Here is a 19869-nt window from a genome sequence, read left to right as displayed (position 1 = left end):
CATGTCAGAGGATGAAGAGAGCACATCCAGTTAGTCACAGTCAGAGAAACAGGACTACACTGGAAAACAGGCCAAGCTCCAACATCTAGAAACAAAGGTGTTGATGGCAGCAGCACAGCTGATATTTCTCTCCAGGATGGAGTCACAGCCAAACAGGAACAGACCAGATGAAGCTACTATGAGAAAAAGCAGAGAGAGCAGAACGTTAGAGATTGAACTAATAGATTCTGCAGAGTGGGAGAATAGAGATAGAATGAAGCAGAATGATGAAAAAGGGGTCCCTATGTCCTCCAGCAGTCTAAGCCTATAGCAGCAGAACTATAGAGATAGATCCTTAAATAAAAGTTCACAGTTTTCTGCAACTAATGTGATATTTTCAGCTTTTCACATTAAAAGTTATTGGTTAGTTTAAATTAAACATTATTTCAATAGTATTCCAATAACCAGAATGGAATTAATTACTTATTTTAAAAAAGTAAGACTTTTGGCCCCTGATGGGGGCCGACTGAGCAGGAAGTATCCGGCTCTCTCCTGAAGTCGTGTGAAATCGAACATAGTTTTTTGTGAACATGAAGATGGTTTCAGTTTAGCGCTCTAAAAACCAAACGGGTCAGAACTGACGTGTCCGTTTGAGTCGGACTGTAACTCTGCCGATTCCTCCTCAGATCACCTGAAGCCCATCGCAGCTGAGGAAAGGAGGATTGAAGAGGAGGAGAAGAAAGCTCGCGAGGAGAAGGAGAAGATTGCTAAGCAGCTAGCTGAAGGTAGCGTCATCATCATCCAACGTCGGCGTCCGATTTAAGCTCTGAATCTTCTCAGACTTTGAATTCTTCCTTTGCAGCGAGTGAAGACAGCATCCTGAAGTAGAGCGGTGGGCGTCCCTGAGGAGATGTCCTCGTCCCTGAGGAGATGTCCTCCTCCCTGTGCACTTTCCAACTGTTTGCTGCTTTTACTCCTGTTAATCGAGTAAAAGCAGCAAAGTCGACCACAGCGGTTCACTGTCACCATCAATACTCCCCAGATCCTGTTTAGATCCATGAGAAGAAATGAAGCCTTTCCTTCAGACGCTGCAGCTATCAGAAGTTAAATCCATCTTAGTTTGGAAGCGGAGTCATAAAAACAGAAGGAAACTAAATATTTGTTGTATATTTTCCTCTAATAATGATAATAAATGCTCACGGTGGTAAAGAGGAACCTGTTGGACCCTGGAGATCTGCTCCAGTTTCACCGCCAACTTTTTAGATCCTGACTCTTTGTACGATACCATGAACAGTTTGATTTCCTGAAATAAAAAGAAATAAAAACTTAATGATTCTTGGGAGTTTTTTGTTTAAGAGAAACCAAATCTCTGTTATTTGTGTTAAAACTGCTGAATAGCTGAGAGTTTAATAGATTCAGAGGATTTTCTCCCCAATTTATCCTCCTTAACTTGGTGGACCTGCATCACGACGTCAGAATAAAAAAAAAATATATATATAGTCTGACTCATCAGAGCCAAGATGGCCGCTACCTTCTCTCCACTAAACTTTTTCCAACAGGTTTTTGTCTCCAGGCCCGATGACAGCAGCTGCATAAAGGAGATCGAGTTAATGACAGTAAAAATCTCCCTTTCTTACACGTTCTATTGATTTAGGCGATTATAAAGAGATCTTTCTAATAAATTAAAATTTGTAAAAGATGGGGAAAAATGGGAATAGTTTTCTTGTAAAAGAAAATGGCAGAAATGTATAACAAACGTTTCTACATTAGTTGAATGATTAAAGATCAAACCACATTGATTCACATCTTTAAGCTTTTATTTTGAAAGTCACAAGGCAGAAAAGTGAGGTGTAGAGATGATCCATACTTCAAATAAACATTTGAACCATAAACATTTGTGTTGATGGTTCAGCATCGCATTCATCTCTGATTTGGGATTTTATTGGAAATTGGGACACTTTGATGTATCCAAACAAATTGATTGAACATAGTTTTGTAATAAAGCAGCTGATCTACACCAATCAAATTTGTTGATTAATATGAAGTATTCATATTCATCTTCTCTGGAACCGAGTCATCAGATAAATACGTCTGATCCTCCTCTGGATGTGGAGGAGAAGCAGCTCTAGTCTCTCCCTGATGACCAAGCTCCTCACCCTCTCTCTGAGGAAGAGCCCAGCCTCCCTGGAGAGGAAGCTCATTTCAGCCGCTTGGATCCAGAATCTGGTTCTTTGTTGTCTTGATCCAGATCAATGACCATCAAGAGGATATTTTAATTGACATAAGGATGTAATTAATAGTAGTCGTTATTCTGCCAGCTGCTAAATACTGATGGAAAAAATTTTAACTAGAAATACTTAGAAGATAAAACAAAACAGGATCCTATTAGGTTACTGAATAAAAAAATGACTAAATATGTAAAATACGATGACCGGATGTAGAACTATCATTAATAGACAGGGGATGTCGCTCTGATGGAATAATTACCACTTGGATTGCTGGGAGCAGTGGTGGACGAAGTATTCGCCAGTACTACTGGAGTGAAAGTACTGATACTCATGATCATATCTTAGTCAATTACAAGTAAAGGTTATTTGGTCAAACATCTACCTGTTAAATTATTGAATTATTCACTTTGGAAAATACAGTGAGTACGGAAAATATTCAGACCCTTTTACATTTTTCCCTCTTTGTTTCATTGCAGCCATTTTATTTCTCATTAATAAACATTCAGCACCAAATCTTGACAGAATAAAAAAGCAAAAGTTTAGAATTTTTAGCAAATTCATCAAAAGAGGAAAAACTAAAATATCAAATAGTCATAAGTATTCAGACCCTTTGCTGTAACACTTATATTTAACTCTCATGCTGTCCATCAATTCTGATCCTACATCAGGTGGTTCTGCTGATTCACTGGAGTCCAGCTGGGTTTAATTAACCTGATTGGACCTGATTAGGAAAGGAACACAGCTGGCTATAGCAGAGCTTCCAGCTCACAGAGCATGTCAGGGAATTAGAGCTGGGAAAAAACTTCTACTGAAGCTGTGAAAAGGATCCCAGTCAGACAGACCCAAACCAGCAGTTCATTTAATGAGAAGTTTAAAACCTCTGGAGCAGCGTCCAAAAATTGCAGAGATTTATTGATTGTAAAAAAAGGAAAGATTTTGTACTTTTCATGGTAGAAGTGATCAATTGTAGTGAAAAATCAAAATACTAGTAAAAGCTGCAGAAAAGTATCTTGAAGTCAGAGATTTAAACTGAGAAACAGTTAAAAGCATGATGTGAAAACCAGTAAGACATCAGAAACTGGCAGAGTCACGATAACTAAAAGATAAATTAGAAATTATGATAGCGAATGTGATTAAGTATTATGTTGGGTTAAATTAAACAGTTCGGGAAAACATTGTTTTTTTTATTTCATTTTTATTTTAAATGTCAAAATAAATTAAATGTCAAACCATTCTGGCTTAAACATGTATATAAATATATCTTTATTGTCTCAAAAGTTAGAAAATTTAAATCCTGTCTTAAAATCTGTGTTTTTTTTCCGTTATCTTCTTCAGGCCAGTTAGTTATTCGTCAGCCTGAACACCTAAATTCGGCCAATCATATATCAACGGTCATCTGTCAATCAAATTTTTTCGGTCATAGCATCTTGATTCATGTGTCGCAGCTAATATACGCAACGGTTGAAACCAGAATCCTTTCCTTTCCCATTGAGTTGCGTCCCAGTGTTCACGGGGATGGACGTCTGTGTCTTCGGCAGGCGTAGAGCTAACAGAACTGGCAGCGTTGCGAGGCAAGGGCTCAAACATGTACGGCTGGAAGCCTTCTACACCAAACCAAGCTTCTGCCGCCCTGGCGTCCTCTTCCACAACATCTTCGTCCCCGCTTTCCTCCTCTAAATAAAAAATGGATGACGGAGGAGACTCATCCACGACCTCCGACACTAAACTCTCCTCCTCTTGCATGTTTCCGCTGTCCATAGCGTTCCTTGACAGCGTCGTTTCTAAGTCACCAATTTAGTGCTACTTGGTCCCAATGGAATTTCCCATTGGGAACCTGCTAGCACTAAGATGCTAACTGGTTAGCAAGATGCTTCCCACAAACCGGCTACAACCAAACTTGCTTGCGAACCTTCCGCCCCAACAATCCCGCCCCCTTGATAATCAAGTTTCAAGAATTTATTGTCATTGTCAAAAAAAGGCAACGAAATTGTGTTTGGGGTACAATACTTAGTAGCAGCAAGTTCCAAGTAAAGTGCACAAGAGGTAAAAGTGACACCAGTGCTTGATCCCCCCAGCCCCCCCCTCCGTCCCACTTAAAGTGCAGCAAAGATTATTAAGTGCCATAATGCTTGCCCCCCCCCCAACACACACACACACACACACACACACACACACACACACACACAGAATAAATACACAGCTCCCAACCAGACTATAATAAGGGGGCCCTAATGAATAAGGCAAATCATTCAGAATTCAGAATTTAGGTAGTCCGTTCCTCAAGTCCTGTGAATTCAAGAGTCTTATGGCCTGGTGGTATAGGCTGTTGGCCAGTCTTTTGGTCCGGCTCTGAAGGGACCTGTACCTTTTACCTGATGGTAGAAGTTGGAACAAGTGATGGGCAGGATGGTGGCTGTCACGCATGATGTTCTGCACTCTCCGTAGACAGCGTGTGGTGTAGATGGAACTAATCTCTGGGAGAGGCATTCCAGTGATTTTCCCTGCTGTTTTCACCACACGCTGGAGTGCCTGCTGGTCTGCTTTGGAGGAGCTAGAGAACCACACTAGGAGCCCATAAGTCAGAACACTGCTGATGGCACAGTTGTAAAAGTTCACCAGCAGTGGCCTGGGGATGTGGTATCTCCTCAGCTTCCTCAGGTAGAAAAGGCGCTGCTGGGCCTTCCCAACAGCAGAGGCGATGTGAGTGCCCCAAGACAGGTCCTCCGCCAAGGTCCACCACCTCTGAACTGATGGAGAGGGGTTCGTTCTTTTTAGGCTGTTTTTTCCTAAAGTCCACAATCATTTCCTTGGTCTTTTTGGTGTTAAGAGCTAGGTTGTTGCTGTCACACCATGATGCCAGATGTTGCACCTCTGCCCTGTAGTCCCCCTCATCGTTGTTGGTGATGAGGCCCAGGACGGTGGTATCGTCAGCGAATTTGACAATCAGGTTGGAGGGAGAAGAGGCAGAGCAGTCATGTGTGAACAGGGTGTAGAGCAGAGGGCTTAAAACACACCCCTGGGGCGCGCCAGTGTTTATGGAAAGAGTGGAGGAGATGTTGTTGCCCACTCTGACCCTCTGTGTACGATTGGTGAGGAAGTCCACAGTCCAGTTGCACAGGGTGGTGTTGAGTCCCAGTTGGTGAAGTTTGTGGCGGAGTTTGTAGGGCCGAATCAACCAATCGCATTCACTTTATTCACTCCTGTAAAGTCGGGCACCACTCGGGAGAATTCAGAAATGCAACGTTTGGAGTTCTATTGATAGTTTTTCCAGGTTAACAAAGATGGCTTCCTTAACCCGTCTTATAAACCATCTGTCCTCTGTGGCCAGAATCTGGTCGTTGTTTTCCTGACAGTTTAATGTTTAATTCTGATCCAGATTTGGTTTATGAGAATTTCCTTCCTCCTCACACCTTCACATCAACATTAGTTGTTTCTGCAGAGCCTTTGGCTAAACTAGCTTGTTTTGGATTAAACTCATCTGAATGCAGCTCTAATCCAAGCTGAAAACACGTTCATTATAATTTAATCTCTTAATTCTCTACAGACTTGTGGTGGAAAACTCCTCTGATCGAAACACCATGATCCACTTCAATAAATAAACTTTTAGTTCACCATTTATTTAATAATTACTGCTTTTTAATTTTGTTTTACTGATTAGCTGTCTGGGTTTAGTTTAAAAGAAAACTAACATGTTTCTGGAAATTGATTGAAGAATAAACACACGGGTGATTAACTGCATATTTAATTAAAGATTATTATAAATGGCGTATTTAAGTGTTGGTGAACAGTTTATTTTTTAACTGTAAAACATTTGAGTCCATTAGTAAAATTTTATTGGAAAAGGTTTAAATACTTAAATGAACAATTTTAAATGATCTTAGTTTATAAACTTTATGAGCTTTAAACAAATATCCTGTTAATGTTTTTCTCTCAGCTTTCTTCCAAACTAAGGCCCTAAAAGCTCACCTGGTCCTCTGAGGGTTGGCAGGTGGCGTCCAGCTTCCTCAGTTGTCACGACGTCGTCACGCTGACGTGGAGATGTCAGCGGTTTAAGGCCTAACGGGTATTTTTATCTGTTGCACAACATTGAACTGATCTCAGAGTAACCCGGGACCTTAAACACATGCGGGCTGAGTTGAACCCTCCATCACCTGAGGAATCATTGAGTGAGGAGAGACGACAGACGAACAGCTGCTTTGGTTCTGATCCTGACGGGTCCTGATTCAGACTCAGACACTTTGTGCTTTTTATTGTGAAACTGGGAACAAAAAGCTGCTTAAATAACAGCAAAGTTCACCTCTGCTGCTGGATTTATATACAGAACCTGCGTTTTTGGGCCCTCTGCTCCTGCATAGAGGTATAATCCTGTGACACGTTCTACCTGGATTACCAGCTGCAGCTCTGCAGCCCTTCCAGGCGACATGACAGCAGGTAGAAACCCCTGAAGCTCTGCTGACAGACTGATCTCTAATCACTCTGCTGCTCCCAGAATCAGCCTTTATTCATAAAGAGGTCATTTTACAATCCTGGCTCTGAGAGCAAACATTAGTGGAAAGCCGCGGTACCTTCCGGCATCCCGGCCGATCACACCTGGGTGTTGACCTGCAGCACGTGAGGCTCAGGAAGGTTTAATCTTTCGCCACAAAGCCCACAGAAAAATTACATAAAGGCCTCATGCTCCTGAATGTGAGGGCTCAGCAGCTTACAGGCGGGGATTTGGTTAACTGGATTAATCCAAGATTTAAAATCTGCTTTTAGGCTGAAGAAGTGAGAATAATCGGCCCTCCTGTCTGCAGCTCTGGTATAAAAGGCTCACATGCAGAGTTCTTCCAAAACAACGACAGCTCTGCACTGAAAACCTCCCCAGGCTGTATTCTACTGTTCAGGTAAGGAGGCGATGCGTTCTGGGACCTGGAGGAGTTTCTTAAGGCTTCTCCTTTCCTGCACTAACTGATTTTATCCCATTGGAGCCAACATGTTGGCTTGAAGAGCGGATTAAATCGGGTTTCTTTCTGTCCGCCGGGTTTAGAATGGACGTCCAAACCGTGGGGTTGCTGCTGTTTGTCCTGGCCTTCGTGGAGCAGAGCCTGTCATCCTGCGTGGTGGACAGATTCACCGTCAAGCAGGACTTTGATCCCCAAAGAGTGAGTACAAAATACAAAGCTTGGTGCTCCGTAAAGCCGGGCATACACTGCGCGATGTTTTCAATCGTTGCACGCAGCTGCAGCTCAAACTGTGCAAAGAAATCGCAGGGTTTAAAAGTTCCCAGTTCACGATGTCAGTTCTCAGACTGCGACCCGACGCTCTGATGTCATTACAGCCTGGTTTATGCTCAGACACCAGGTCGTCTGCGCCTGTGTTGCAGTTAACGCAGATATGGACGTGCAGACACTCTGCTGCACCTTTCCCAAATTGTAGGTGACCACAGACAGGAGGCCTCTGATTGGTCAATTCTCCATCCGCTTTACTCTATGCGTATTTCCTGTTTGGTTCCTAATGGCAGAAGCTCTGGCTGTAGCGCCGTCCACAGCGCCTGGCACGCCTCAGACTCTATCCCAGACACCGTGCAGGACGCTAGTTTGTAGCTCTGAGCGATGGTTTTTTGGTTTGCACCCGAAGCGCCACGGCCAGTCTCTGGGGAACACTCATGGGGGAACTGTGTGTCGTCCGGCGTTGGATTAGGGGTTGTAGACGGCAAACAAGCTCGTCAAACCGACACGCGGACACCCACAATCCTAGCTAGTTCCTGATTGGTCCTCAGGTGTTGTGGCATGGAATAACATAGCGCAGACCACGCTTCAATATTGGGCAGAAATCAAAAATATCGGAGTCACAGCTACGACAAGCTAACCGCCCCACGCTGCTGCTTGAGGATAACCAGCCTTTAGCTGCTCACACTGCACGTCCAAAAAACACACGCCGAAAGATGCAAGGTCTGACTCGTTAATCTGGAAGAAGAAATCCCGTGTTTTCGCATGCATGGCAGCAGGATTTGCCAAACCTTACGATTCCTGATGGGAAGGTGGTCGTGAGAGGCTGATCGCCCCTCGTTACCACCCGTATACTACACGACGCAGGATGAGGTTCAAACGATTTGATTGAATGAACTCTCGCACGACTGGTAAATCGGCGTGAAAAGGGCAAAAAAACGCACAGCGTATGCCCAGCAGAAAATTATAAAAATATGAACAATAAAAGTATTCTGAATACAAAGGAGGATGTCATCAGCATACAGTGTGATCGGATTTGGCATGCACTTCAGTAAGCAGCAGAATTCAGCTAGTTTGTGGAAAAAAAATTGTTGAGGTACGTCTGTTCTTAGCCTCCCAGGATCCAAACGAAGGTCATGAGAGATAAGAACGAGTCACAGCCTCCTTCATGGCATAAAGGGGAGGACTGCTGTTATTAGGAGATCCATCTGACCAGTGGAAGATAGATTAACCTAACAGGGAACGGCCTTGATGAACTCAAGTTGTTTTTCCTCCAAATGTTGGTGTGTGAGAAAGTTCTTTATGCAGGGGGTGGGTTGGTTCCAAGGGACAGTGTGTTGGGAGTTGTTGTATAAATGTATGTACTGAGCATTGCCCCAGTCAGAGCTCTCTCCCTCCGTCTGAGGATGTTAAATAAATTTGAACATTCTCTTGCAAGAGTCTCAGTTTCTCCTCAACTTCACAACGTCCAGTGAAATATGATGACGGGTTTGTGTTTCTGCTGACAGTACGCAGGGAAATGGTACGCGCTGCAGAAGAAGGACCCAGAGGGCCTGTTCCTGCAGGACAACATATCTGCCGAATACACCGTAGGGGACGATGGCTCCATGGTGGCGTCCTCCAGAGGCAGAGTGACTCTCTTTGGGTGGGTGCTTCTGTGCCACGCGTCGACGAGTCCTGAACCCCAGGCTGCCCAGCTGACACCATTCTGCTTTACCCTCCATCCAGGTTCTGGGTGGTCTGCGCAGACATGGCCGCTCAGTACTCCGTACCTGACCCCAACACCCCCGGCAAGATGTTCATGAACTACCAGGGACTGGCCAGCTACCTGTCCAGCGGCGGTGAGCCTCCAGAGCCTCACAGCTTCCGTTTCTCCTGGATCTCAGCGCCGTCCGACTCACTTCTCTCTCTGCCTCTTCAGGTGACAACTACTGGGTCATCGACACCGACTACGACAACTACGCCATCACCTACGCCTGCCGCGTCCTGAGGGAGGACGGGAGCTGCGAGGACGGCTATGCGCTGGTCTTCTCCCGCAACCCGCGCGGCCTCCCCCCGGCGATCCAGAGGCTGGTCCGACAGAAGCAGGAGGAGATCTGCATGGCGGGGCAGTTCCAACCTGTGCTGCAGTCCGGTAAGATCCTCTGCTGGCAGCGAGGAAATGATGTGTGTGGAGCTTTCAAAGTAAAAGCTTTTCTCCCTCTTCAACAGGAGCCTGTTAGACGTCTAGGCTGCATCATATGAATCCAGATCAACAAGCCTAGGAGGGAGGCCCCTCCCCCCCTCCCCCGTGACATCTAGTGTGTGGATCTGTGTTGGTGAAAATAAACATTTTATAAAGAAAGCTACGTGTGTTTGGTTTGTTAAAAAACACTTTATGTGTAAAAGTTGGTTCTGAAACATGAGACCAGACCCAGCCGGGTTCTGCTGTCAGTCCGTCCGATCGCTGCAGACGCAAACAGAACGATGGCGTCTTCAGGATGACGGGGAAACCAGCCGACTGATCAGCTCTGGATCTGCAGACGCAGCAGAAACCTTCCCTCCTCCACCTACTGCTCTCCTGAGAACCTCTCTGGCAGAGAGTACGGCCCCGGCCTCCCCCAGTAGTCCACGGCCCGGACCCGGTACAGGCCGCCGACCTGCTGGTCCACTGAAACAGGAAATCAGAGGTTATCTCTGAGGCAGCATCACAACTCGTCTAAAAACAAGCAGAGCACCTGGTGAAAAGACATAATAGGTGAAAATGGTGTCCTGAGAGTTGATGCGTCTGAAGACCTTCTGGTCCGCAGATCGCTCCACTTCAAAGGTCTTGATGCATCTATGAGCCGAGAAACAGAAACAAATCATTTCTGACCTTAAATGCACTAAAATGGCAGATTGCATGAAAAACTGACTGACTTTGAGCCGACGCAGCGATCCGACCAGACGATTAAGACCTGCCCCACAGTGATCCTGATGAAGCGCAAACCGCTGACCTGTTCCACAGAGAGACAGGAAGTCATCTATGAGCGGTAAAATGGTTCAGCAACAGCTTCTGTCTGTTAGGAAGGAAAAAACTTAGTTCCTGTTCAGACTGGTGTCTCTATTAGAGGCGAAACAATAATTAAGAACATAATGACAGGGATCTAAAAAAAAAAACACGGGTAATTAAAAGCTGCCTGCCTTGATTTAATTGCCTGAGACTCAAACCAAGTTTGTCTCTATTACTGAGTAAATATCAATAATTATAAATTCCATATATGTAGATAAATATACCCTGCCTGGCCAAAAAAAAAAAGTCGCCACCAAAAAAAAAATAAGGTCCCTCACTCTAAAATTTTGTTGGACCGCCTTTGGCTTTGATTACGGCACAAATTCCCTGTGGCATTGTCTCGATAAGCTTCTGCAATGTCAAAGGATTTATTTCCATCCAGTGTTGCGTTAATTTTTCACTAAGATCTTGCATTGATGATGGTAGAGTCTGATGGTAAAGCCCTCTCTAGCACATCCCAAAGATTCTCAATGGGGTTGAGGTCTGGACTCTGTGGGGGCCAATCCATGTGTGAAAATGATGAGTCATGCTCCCTGAACCAGTCTTTCACTATTTGAGCCCGATGAATCCTGGCATTGCCATCTTGGAATATGCCTGTGCCATCAGGGAAAGTCAATTGATGGAATAACCTGGTCATTCAGGATATTCAGGTAGTCAGTTGACCTCATTCTTTGAGCTCATACTGTTGCTGAACCTAGACCTGAGCAACTGCAGCAACCCCAGGTCATAACCCCGCCCCCACAGGCTTGTACAGTAGGCACTAGGCATGGTGGGCGCATCACTTCACCTGCCTCTCTTCTTACCCTGATTGGCCCATCACTCTGGAACAGGGTAAATCTGGACTCATCAGACCACATGACCTTCTTCCATTGCTCCACAGTCCAATCTTTATGCTCCCTGCAAACTGAAGCCTTTTTCTCCGGTTAGCCTCACTGATTAGTGGTTTTCTTACAGCTACACAGCTGTTCAGTCCCAATCCCTTGAGTTCCCTTCACATTGTGCGTGTGGGAATGCTCTTACTTTCAGTATTAAACACAGCCCTGAGTTCTGCTGTTGTTTTTCTTCCATTTGATCTCACCACACGTTGAAGTGATCGCCGATCACCATCATTCAGGATTTTTTTCCGGTCACATTTCTTCCTTGAAGATGATGGGTCCCCACTATCCTTCCAGTTTTTAATAATGCGTTGGACAGTTCTTCACCCAATTTTAGTAGTTTCTGCATCTCTTTAGATGTTTTCTCTGCTTGATGCATGCCAATGATTTGACCCTTCTCAAACAGACTAACTTCTTTTCCACGACCACAGGATGTGTCTTTAGACATGGTTGTTTAGGAAATGAGAAGCAAGTCATTGAACCAGTTGGGGTTAAATAACTTGTTGCCAGCTGAAAGATAATCGCCCAGCAGTAATTATCCAATAGGAGGCTCCTACCTATTTGCTTAGTTGAATCCAGGTGGCGACGTTTTTTTTTGGCCAGGCAGTGTATAAATAACATCGCATGCAAGGGGGTGGGCTGGGGATTTAGGAAATGTGGGGGACCAGGGAAATACAGGCAGGGTCACACTTTATATTATCAGTGTTCTGATGGCATTTTAGCCAAAGAATTTTTTATCAAAAACATAATTAATGTGCACAAATAAGGAATAGTTGTATTAACCATACATGAAAACAGAGTTTTATGGGGCCCCCAGGAACTTCTGCTAAGTATTTATGCGTCTCTACTAGGGTTGTCAAAAGTATCGATACTCAAAAAAGTATTGATACTGAAATGTTGTATCCGGATACAATACTTGTTTTTAAAAGTATCGATACAGTGCCACCACCAGTGGCACCTAAGCAGTCATTCAGCTAAAGTGCAGAATAGAGGACAATGCACTTTCAGAACACTGTGTGATTGAATAATTCTACGCACTTTTCAGTTTCACACTTTTTTTGTAACTTTTTTTGTAACCGTTTGGCTAGTGTCATTGTTATGTGTACAAAGCATAGCCAAGGAAGGAACATTTCATTTTAATTTTGTACATTTTTTATCAAGCTTGCTTAATATTGTGCACAGTATAGAACTTCAAAATATTGTTCTTATTGTTTATTGTATTTATTTATTGTATTTTATTTATTAATGAAAATATTTCTGTAGAATTTTGGAGTCTTTGTTTTTATCCTTGTGGTATCGAAAATGGTATCGAGTATCGAATATTTTCCTTAGTATCGGTATCGAGTTGAGGAGTTTAGTATCGTGACAACCCTAGTCTCTACATCTTTATCTTAATGAGTCATTCCTCACAGCGGAGCAGGAACAATCTGGAAGGACAACCAGCGCCATGTTTCATGGGTTGTTCATTATTAGCGTTGAACCCTTTCATCTGGTCGGCACTGACTAATTAAATTGTTTAAAGGATGTCAGAGAGCAGCACCACCCAGATGGAGTGCCCCCTAAAGGCAGCTGCTGTAACTGCATCTCATTCAGTGACATTCTGCTTCCTGTTATTCATTCCTGATTAATCAAACATGTTTATGAATCAAAGTGAGAACAAACAGAGTGTTTGCTTCCTCTGTGTTCCAGTCGACCACCGACAGAAGGCTCCTCCCACCTGATCCGGCGCCGCCTCAGGGCGGGCACAGACGTGGACCAGCAGGACTGAAGGAAGAGACAGCTGGGCTCTCAGGGTCAGGGTGTCTCCAGAGGGAACTCTGCGGGGTCCGTCGGAGCGGGGGTCCTAACAGGGACAGGACGTCAGCGGGTCGAAAGGTTCTGATTGGAGAGAATCGCAGAGGCGGTCCGTTACCTCCAGCCTCCTGAGGAGCCTGAACTGCTGGGGCGTGGGGAAGTCTGGCCGGCCCATGCTCTGCCAGCGCCGGTACGGGCTGCTCACGCCGTTATCCATGTAGTAGGTGACGTACACCAGACCTGGATCACAAACAGAACCTGAGACGGACCGAGCCGGAACGTCTGAACGGGCAGAACCCAACAGCTCCTACCTTCCTGCTGGGCCAGTCCTCTCAGAACCACGGTGACATCATCAGCGGGCCCAGAGGTGCTGTTGTCGTCGCTGTTGTAGACCAGCACCGCCGCCTGCCAGCTGTCGGAGCCGCCGCGGACCGCTGGTGTGTGGATGCTGGCGAGGACACCCAGCGTCCCGTTCTGGTCGGGTTCTGGGTTTGAAACACGAGCCGGAACCTGAGCTTCTCCTGAAACGGCGAACAGACATAGAACTTTAGCAGCAAGAGGAGCGTCAGAATCCAACCAGGATGTAAAAGGTTCTGACCCAGCAGAGCCAGCAGGCCCATGACGGAAAGGACGGGCTTCCGGAGCAGCTGGACGTGAGGCGGCCGCGTGTTGTTGACCTGGAAGCGGGCGGTCAGCGTGCGCTGAGTGAACGGGTGGGGGTGGTAACTCAGGAAGGCGTTGTCGTTGCTCAGAAGGGTGTAGTTGACGGTGCTGTTGGGGTCGGCCAGAAGGTCCTGGTGCTGCTTGATGACCTTATCCGAGGAGACACAGAGGATGAGGAAACATCCCTACTTCCTGTCTGCGCCTCACCGCTCTCACCTTCACCACCATGGCGGCGTAGGTAACGTCGGCCCGCCACTCCTCAGGCCTGGACCAGCCCACCAGGGGGTCCGCCTCGTCGTTGTAAACCGGGGCGCCGCGGAAGCCGGGAAACCGCTGCTGGATCTCCTTCACCGTCTGGATCTCCTGCTGGAGGATGGGCAGAGAGGAGCCTCCTCCCTGTGGGGGGGCGGGGTTTCAATCGTCTTTATTTATATTTTAAATTTAATTAACAACATAAATCCCAGCACAGGATACATTTAGACAGTTAATGTTCCAACCCAAAAGCTTCATTATCAGTTTCAACCATCAAACTTTCTCAAGTTAAAAAATGCCAAATAGATGTTTTAAAGAAATTAATAAAAGTGAAAATCTATTTTTGGCTTTAAAGATAAACCTTCTATTGATTAGAAAGATTAAATGAACTAAACTGTGATCAAACCTTAAACACATTTTTTCAACTTCCACCCAAAATAGAGACAAAATATGACAATACTTAAAAAATGCAGAGTGGATTCCTGACAACAGACACAGCAATCACCTGACTCTGTCATATTCCATAGCTTTAACATTTTTTCAGTGGGTAAGAAATTATAATCAATTTTAATTTGAGAATTAAAAATTTTGCACATCAACAGTAGTTTTATAAACCTGACTCCGCCAGATGGATTTGCTCCGCATATCCATCTGGAAACCTTCCGTTGAAGTAATTTTGGGAAGGGGCGAAAATACTGGTTATCTGATTGGCCTATGTTGGTGATAGACGGGCCAAATAAACCAATCAGATCAACGAAGCATATGACGTACTAACAGAGCGACGACGAAAATACAACCACAAGCCAGTCGGGAGAAGAGCAAAAACATCTTTTCCTCTGAGAAAAGCCTCCAGAGCAGTGTTTTGCTCTTCTTTCAGTGAAGAAATACTCTGTAATTCCGATAAAACTTGCTCGATAGCCACGCTAACGCTAGTTTCATCGGCTGAAGCCGCCATGTTCTTTAGACTGAACTGTGGCGCTTCTCGTTGCGTCACACCTCAACCCGCCTCAAAGCCAACGCTGATTGGACGTTCGTTTGGTGAACGGCTACAAATTTTCTTTAACGGAGAGTCTCCAGACTGATCTGCGAGTGAAACCTTGAAAGCTCGCGAGATCAGGATGGTCTCACCAGGCTAGCGTTTTAAAGATTGATTTGAATATTTTGACGCCAGCAGGCAGTCAAAGTAGTCCTTCCATTTTCCATAGGGCAGATAGCCATATGTTGCATGCATTCAGGCCTATGCTCTCATTTGGACATATTTATTTACTTTTTATTATTTTTTTACATTTCTGTCTCTTTTATCCACCTTACTTTTATCTTTTTAAATATTAATGTGTTTCTTCTTTTTTTTTATCTGTGATTTATGAAATGTGAACGTGTGTGAAAGGTGTACTACTACTGCACAAACATTGCCCATTCTGGGACAAATAAAAGCTACTGAACTGATATGTGTTGGGGCAACCGTCACTGATTTTTTTTATTAAATAAAAATTATACATTTTTCTGTTTATTTTAATTCCCTTTTGCCAATTAGAGTTTCTTACTGGAGTTTTACAAACATATAGTCTGATAGTTCCATTGTTAATTTTGTTTTTCAAAATTTTTTCCAATTAATCCAGTGAGTTGGTTCAAGGAAAAGTTTGAACAAAGATCACCATACATTGTTCTAAATTCCTCACACTCCAAACTTTCACCGTTCTCATTGATGATGTCATCAACAAAAGTAGTTCTAGGTAGTGTAGTCCTGTTTCTCTGACTGTGACTAACTGGATGTGCTCTCTTCATCCTCTGACATGGGAGCTGGCTCGGAGCTCGTCTGCCTGGCTGTGTGTTTCCTGGACGGGGCCGCCTGTGGAGCTGCTTGACAGTTGCCTTTTGTATCTATGCTTCTTTTTCTATGTCTGCTTCCGTCTCCTTGAATCCCAGTGGGCCTCAGCAGATGGCCGCTCACACTGAGCCTGGTTCTGCTGGAGGTTTCTTCCTGTTCAAAGGGAGTTTTCCTCTCCACTGTCGCTACAAGCATGCTTAGTGTGAGGGATTGCTGAAGAGTCAATGAGTCGATGCAATCAGCTGGTTTTCCTTAGATAGAAAACTTTGAATCAATCTGACTGGATGATCTGGTTGAACTGGAAAGTGACCTGAGATGACATGATGTGAATTGGAGCTATAGAAATAAACTGAATAGAATAGAATTCCAAGATAAGTCCTCCCTGAACATGTTTTTCAAAAAGAAAGGCTTTCCATCTATTAGTATATTGGATTTCATCCATATTTTCTGCTGCATAATGTCTTTTTTCTGGCACATAAAATTGAAACCAGCACCATGAGTCGGTTGTTTCCTTTATGAACCCTGACATGTTTCCCAGCAGACTCTCTACATGTGGAAAATGGGATATTTATATTTATATATCTGTTTTTTGTCAAATAGTAAACTTGGTATCACTCATTGTTTATGTACATTTTCATCAATTCAGGAACGAAATTATTAAAATGGTTTATCTGTATGCAGGCAGGTCCAGCTCACAGCGGCTTCACAGGCTGGAGGTTTTAGGCGACTCTTTCTTTTAAAAACTCTTTTTTGTATTGCTTACTTGCTATTTTCTGAGAACAAACTTTGGGTTTTCTTCAGCTGTGAGTTAAAGTGAGCGGAACCTTTCTGACAATGCGCTGGCTGAGGGGGGAGAAGCCCACCTTCTTGTGCAGAGCGATGTAGTCCAGCCGGACGCCCGTCTCTCCGGTGAAGTAGTTGGTGCCGTTGTAGCAGTGCTGCAGCATGGCCCAGCAGTACGGGGAGCGCGGCGGGGAGTGGCAGGAGTCTCCAGGACCTCCGAACCTCAGCAGCGGGCTGGCGGCGCGCAGCCCCTCCGAGCAGGCGTCGTAGTAATTTAGAAACCCTGCAGGAACGTGGCTTAGACCGAGACCAGACCGGATTCATGAACACATCCGTCTACGGGGGGGGTTTACCTTGGACAGACATGGAGACGTTATCAAAGTCGTGGTTGTTGGGTTCGTTCCACGTCTCAAAGTTCCACTGGGAAACCGTCTCCAGACCATAACGTTCTGAAATTCAAACCAAACGGATTCAGGATTTTTTTTTTCCTGTTAATCTGCCCAAACAGCTCCTCTACTGGACTAATAAGAGATGCACCGATCCAGGAATCAGATCGCTGCATCTCTGCTTATGAAGCTACTGAGTCTACAAAACAATATAAACAATTTTTCTCATAGTAGCTTCATCTGGTCTGTTCCTGTTTGGCTGTGACTCCATCCTGGAGAGAAATATCAGCTGTGCTGCTGCCATCAACACCTTTGTTTCTAGATGTTGGAGCTTGGCCTGTTTTCCAGTGTAGTCCTGTTTCTCTGACTGTGACTAACTGGATGTGCTCTCTTCATCCTCTGACATGGGAGCTGGCTCGGAGCTCGTCTGCCTGGCTGTGTGCTTCCTGGACGGGGCCGCCTGTGGAGCTGGTTGCCAGTTGCCTTTTGTATCTATGCTTCTTTTTCTATGTCTGCTTCTGTCTCCTTGAAACCCAGTGGGCCTCAGCAGATGGCCGCTCACACTGAGCCTGGTTCTGCTGGAGGTTCCTTCCTGTTCAAAGGGAGTTTTTCCTCTCCACTGTCGCTACAAGCATGCTTAGTGTGAGGGATTGCTGAAGAGTCAATGAGTCGATGCAATCAGCTGGTTTTCCTTAGAGAGAAAACTTTGAATCAATCTGACTGGATGATCTGGTTGAACTGGAAAGTGACCTGAGATGATGTGATGTGAATTGGAGCTATAGTTTATATATAAATAAAATAAATAGAATTTAATATAATCGCTGCTGAAGTCCAGAGAAAAATCTTCTTATTAAATAGTTTTTTGTACACAACTAAATGGATACAAGCCCTTTGACGTAGTTTAAAGTCTATTTTTCATACAAAACTAAAGGGATAAACGCAAACCTGACATCTCATGCGTACTGACTATAGGTATGCTGGTCTGACAGAACACCAGCCCACAGCATCACACCTTCTCCACCATGCTTACAGCCTGCATGAGGAGCTTTTCCTTCATTTCCTCACCGATGTACCGCTTGGCCAGAAGGTAAACCAGATTCCTCCATTCCACCACCTGGGCTTTATCCTCCAGGTCTGTGAAGTCGTTGGAGACGCTGCCCATCAGTTCGAAACCTGGGGACCAAAAAAAAACAACAAACCTAAAACATCGGAAAACTTTACAAATGTTTGCCTCCACTTGGACACGTCTGTTCTGCACCTGGATGAAGTCCATTAACTGACAGGAGGTTGATCAGCTGATCCAGTTTGGTGAAGTTATACTGAGGTTTGCCTCCAACATCTCTATAGAAAAACAAAGAGACGTCCGTCTTATTTCTGCTCACCTCTTTGGTTTCTAAGGTACCAAGTTTGATGGAGCAGAAATGAGGATAAACCTTCTGCTCAGCGGTGGACTTACTGTGTGGAGATCAGCTCCAGCATCCAGTGGATCCTGACCTGCTGGATCCCTCCATGAGGAACCGAGCCCACGTAGGCCAAATTCAGCTGCTGGTCGGTGCTCAGGTCAAACTGGTCGGCCTGGGAGTGAGGAAGAGGAGGGCTGCAAAACAAGGAGAATGACCAGTTCCCAAAGGCTCTGAAACAAGGACACTAGTAGATTCCTGTGCAGGAGGCTCAGACCTCCAGGTCACAGTCATTCCAAAAAAAGTAAAAACTATATCCACTGGACTTTTCCCAAGTTTAAAGACGTTTCTCTTCCCATCCAGGACGCTTTTTCAATTCAAAATGTCAGAAATGGCATTTTTTGGAACAGCGATGGAAAAGAAAACCATCAGCATGATCTATTAATGCTGTCTGTATCCAAATATAAGATTCATTGATTCATTTACAAAGGAAATATATAAAAGTATTTTTTTTTAAAAGAACTGTTCTTTTTATAATTGAAAGAAAAACAAACAAACATGAACTCATAATTAATTTGTTAGTCTATCCTTTTATCTATATTTTCCTTTCTGCTTTATGTTCACATTACTTTTGTCTCATCATATTTTGATTTAAGTCTAATATTTAAAAACATTTATTATCGCCTGACTGTTATTTAAGTTGTAATACCGTCGATAAAATAAAAAAATAAATAAACAAGCAGCACTCGACTTCCGGGTAGACATACGTCACGTGTTTATATTTTCAATGACCTGCGCATGCGCGCCGCTCCAGCTAGTAGCAGCGTTAACATGAACCGCTTTAATGTAGTAAGGTGCATGAACCCAGTGTGACTCACCAGAACCCGGTGCTTCTCCAGAACTTTCTCAGCTCTCTCTGCGGTTCTCTCAGCTCCGCTGTGATCACAGAGGAGCCGGAAGTTTCACTCACGCCCCAAAGCAAAGCGAGAAAAGACAAACTTCTCCACATCCTGGACTCCTTCCGGCGTCTTAGTTCGCATTTCTGCTGGGGAATGGAGGAGAAGCGACGGTCCAACATTTTCCCGACATCTTACCAGCAAATTAGCTCATAAAAAGGAGCCAAAGTGGCTCCAGGGAGACACTCGGAACAAGTTAAACTAAGCTAGCAGCGAGCGGGTCACCTGTTGATGACGTAGTTTACGCGACATGAATGTAATCTTTAACGAAGGTGGACAGCTGCGAGTAAAAACCACTGAAATTGTTTGAACTAAACCTCAAACCTGATGATTGGAGCTTTAAAGATTACAGAAAAAATATAATATGGACATTTAAAGAACTTATAATAAAAAAGTAAAAAAAAAAAATCTAAACAAAAAATTTGCAACCAAATAAAAAAAATAAATTTGAATTTCTTATCAACTAATATCCATCAGCAGAGAC

General features: G+C 44.4%; 2 protein-coding genes across 2 annotated transcripts; one reads left to right on the top strand and one right to left on the bottom strand.

Annotated features, from left to right (window-relative positions):
• The first annotated feature begins 6940 nt into the window (after positions 1-6940).
• LOC119782298 (purpurin-like) lies at positions 6941-9761 on the top strand. Its single transcript, XM_038283202.1, has 6 exons — positions 6941-7093; positions 7237-7351; positions 8926-9062; positions 9146-9258; positions 9339-9551; positions 9629-9761. The coding sequence occupies exons 2-6, from the start codon at positions 7238-7240 to the stop codon at positions 9637-9639; spliced, it is 588 nt and encodes a 195-aa protein (XP_038139130.1). The 5' UTR covers positions 6941-7093; position 7237; the 3' UTR covers positions 9640-9761.
• Positions 9762-9771: 10 nt separating this feature from the next.
• idua (alpha-L-iduronidase) lies at positions 9772-19628 on the bottom strand. The gene is made up of 14 exons (XM_038283190.1): positions 19308-19628; positions 18486-18626; positions 18288-18370; positions 18095-18202; positions 16997-17092; positions 16724-16926; positions 13997-14176; positions 13716-13929; positions 13429-13638; positions 13236-13357; positions 13041-13166; positions 10316-10392; positions 10135-10235; positions 9772-10067 (listed from the first exon to the last, which is right to left on the bottom strand). Exons 1-14 carry the CDS (start codon positions 19505-19507, stop codon positions 9967-9969), a joined length of 1962 nt encoding a protein of 653 aa, XP_038139118.1. The 5' UTR covers positions 19508-19628; the 3' UTR covers positions 9772-9966.
• Between the last annotated feature and the right edge of the window lie 241 nt (positions 19629-19869).

This window comes from Cyprinodon tularosa, unplaced genomic scaffold (genome assembly GCF_016077235.1).
Source record: "Cyprinodon tularosa strain WSP-4 unplaced genomic scaffold, ASM1607723v1 ctg1045, whole genome shotgun sequence".
Taxonomy (NCBI): Eukaryota; Metazoa; Chordata; class Actinopteri; order Cyprinodontiformes; family Cyprinodontidae; genus Cyprinodon; species Cyprinodon tularosa.
Note: the sequence above shows the minus strand (reverse complement) of the source record. Positions and strands in the feature narration are given on the sequence as shown.

Bases quoted from the DNA above. Each gene is read 5' to 3' on its own strand.
- idua (XM_038283190.1), bottom strand. From the start codon at position 19,507: ATGTTGGACCGTCGCTTCTCCTCCATTCCCCAGCAGAAATGCGAACTA. The intron at 16,927-16,996 runs GTAAACCCCCCC...ACGTTCCTGCAG, and splicing joins CGTCTCCATGTCTGTCCAAG to GGTTTCTAAATTACTACGAC. The intron at 13,930-13,996 runs GTGAGAGCGGTG...TCCTCGGATAAG, and splicing joins ACGCCGCCATGGTGGTGAAG to GTCATCAAGCAGCACCAGGA.
- LOC119782298 (XM_038283202.1), top strand. From the start codon at position 7,238: ATGGACGTCCAAACCGTGGGGTTGCTGCTGTTTGTCCTGGCCTTCGTG. The intron at 7,352-8,925 runs GTGAGTACAAAA...TTCTGCTGACAG, and splicing joins AGGACTTTGATCCCCAAAGA to TACGCAGGGAAATGGTACGC. The intron at 9,063-9,145 runs GTGGGTGCTTCT...CCCTCCATCCAG, and splicing joins GGCAGAGTGACTCTCTTTGG to GTTCTGGGTGGTCTGCGCAG.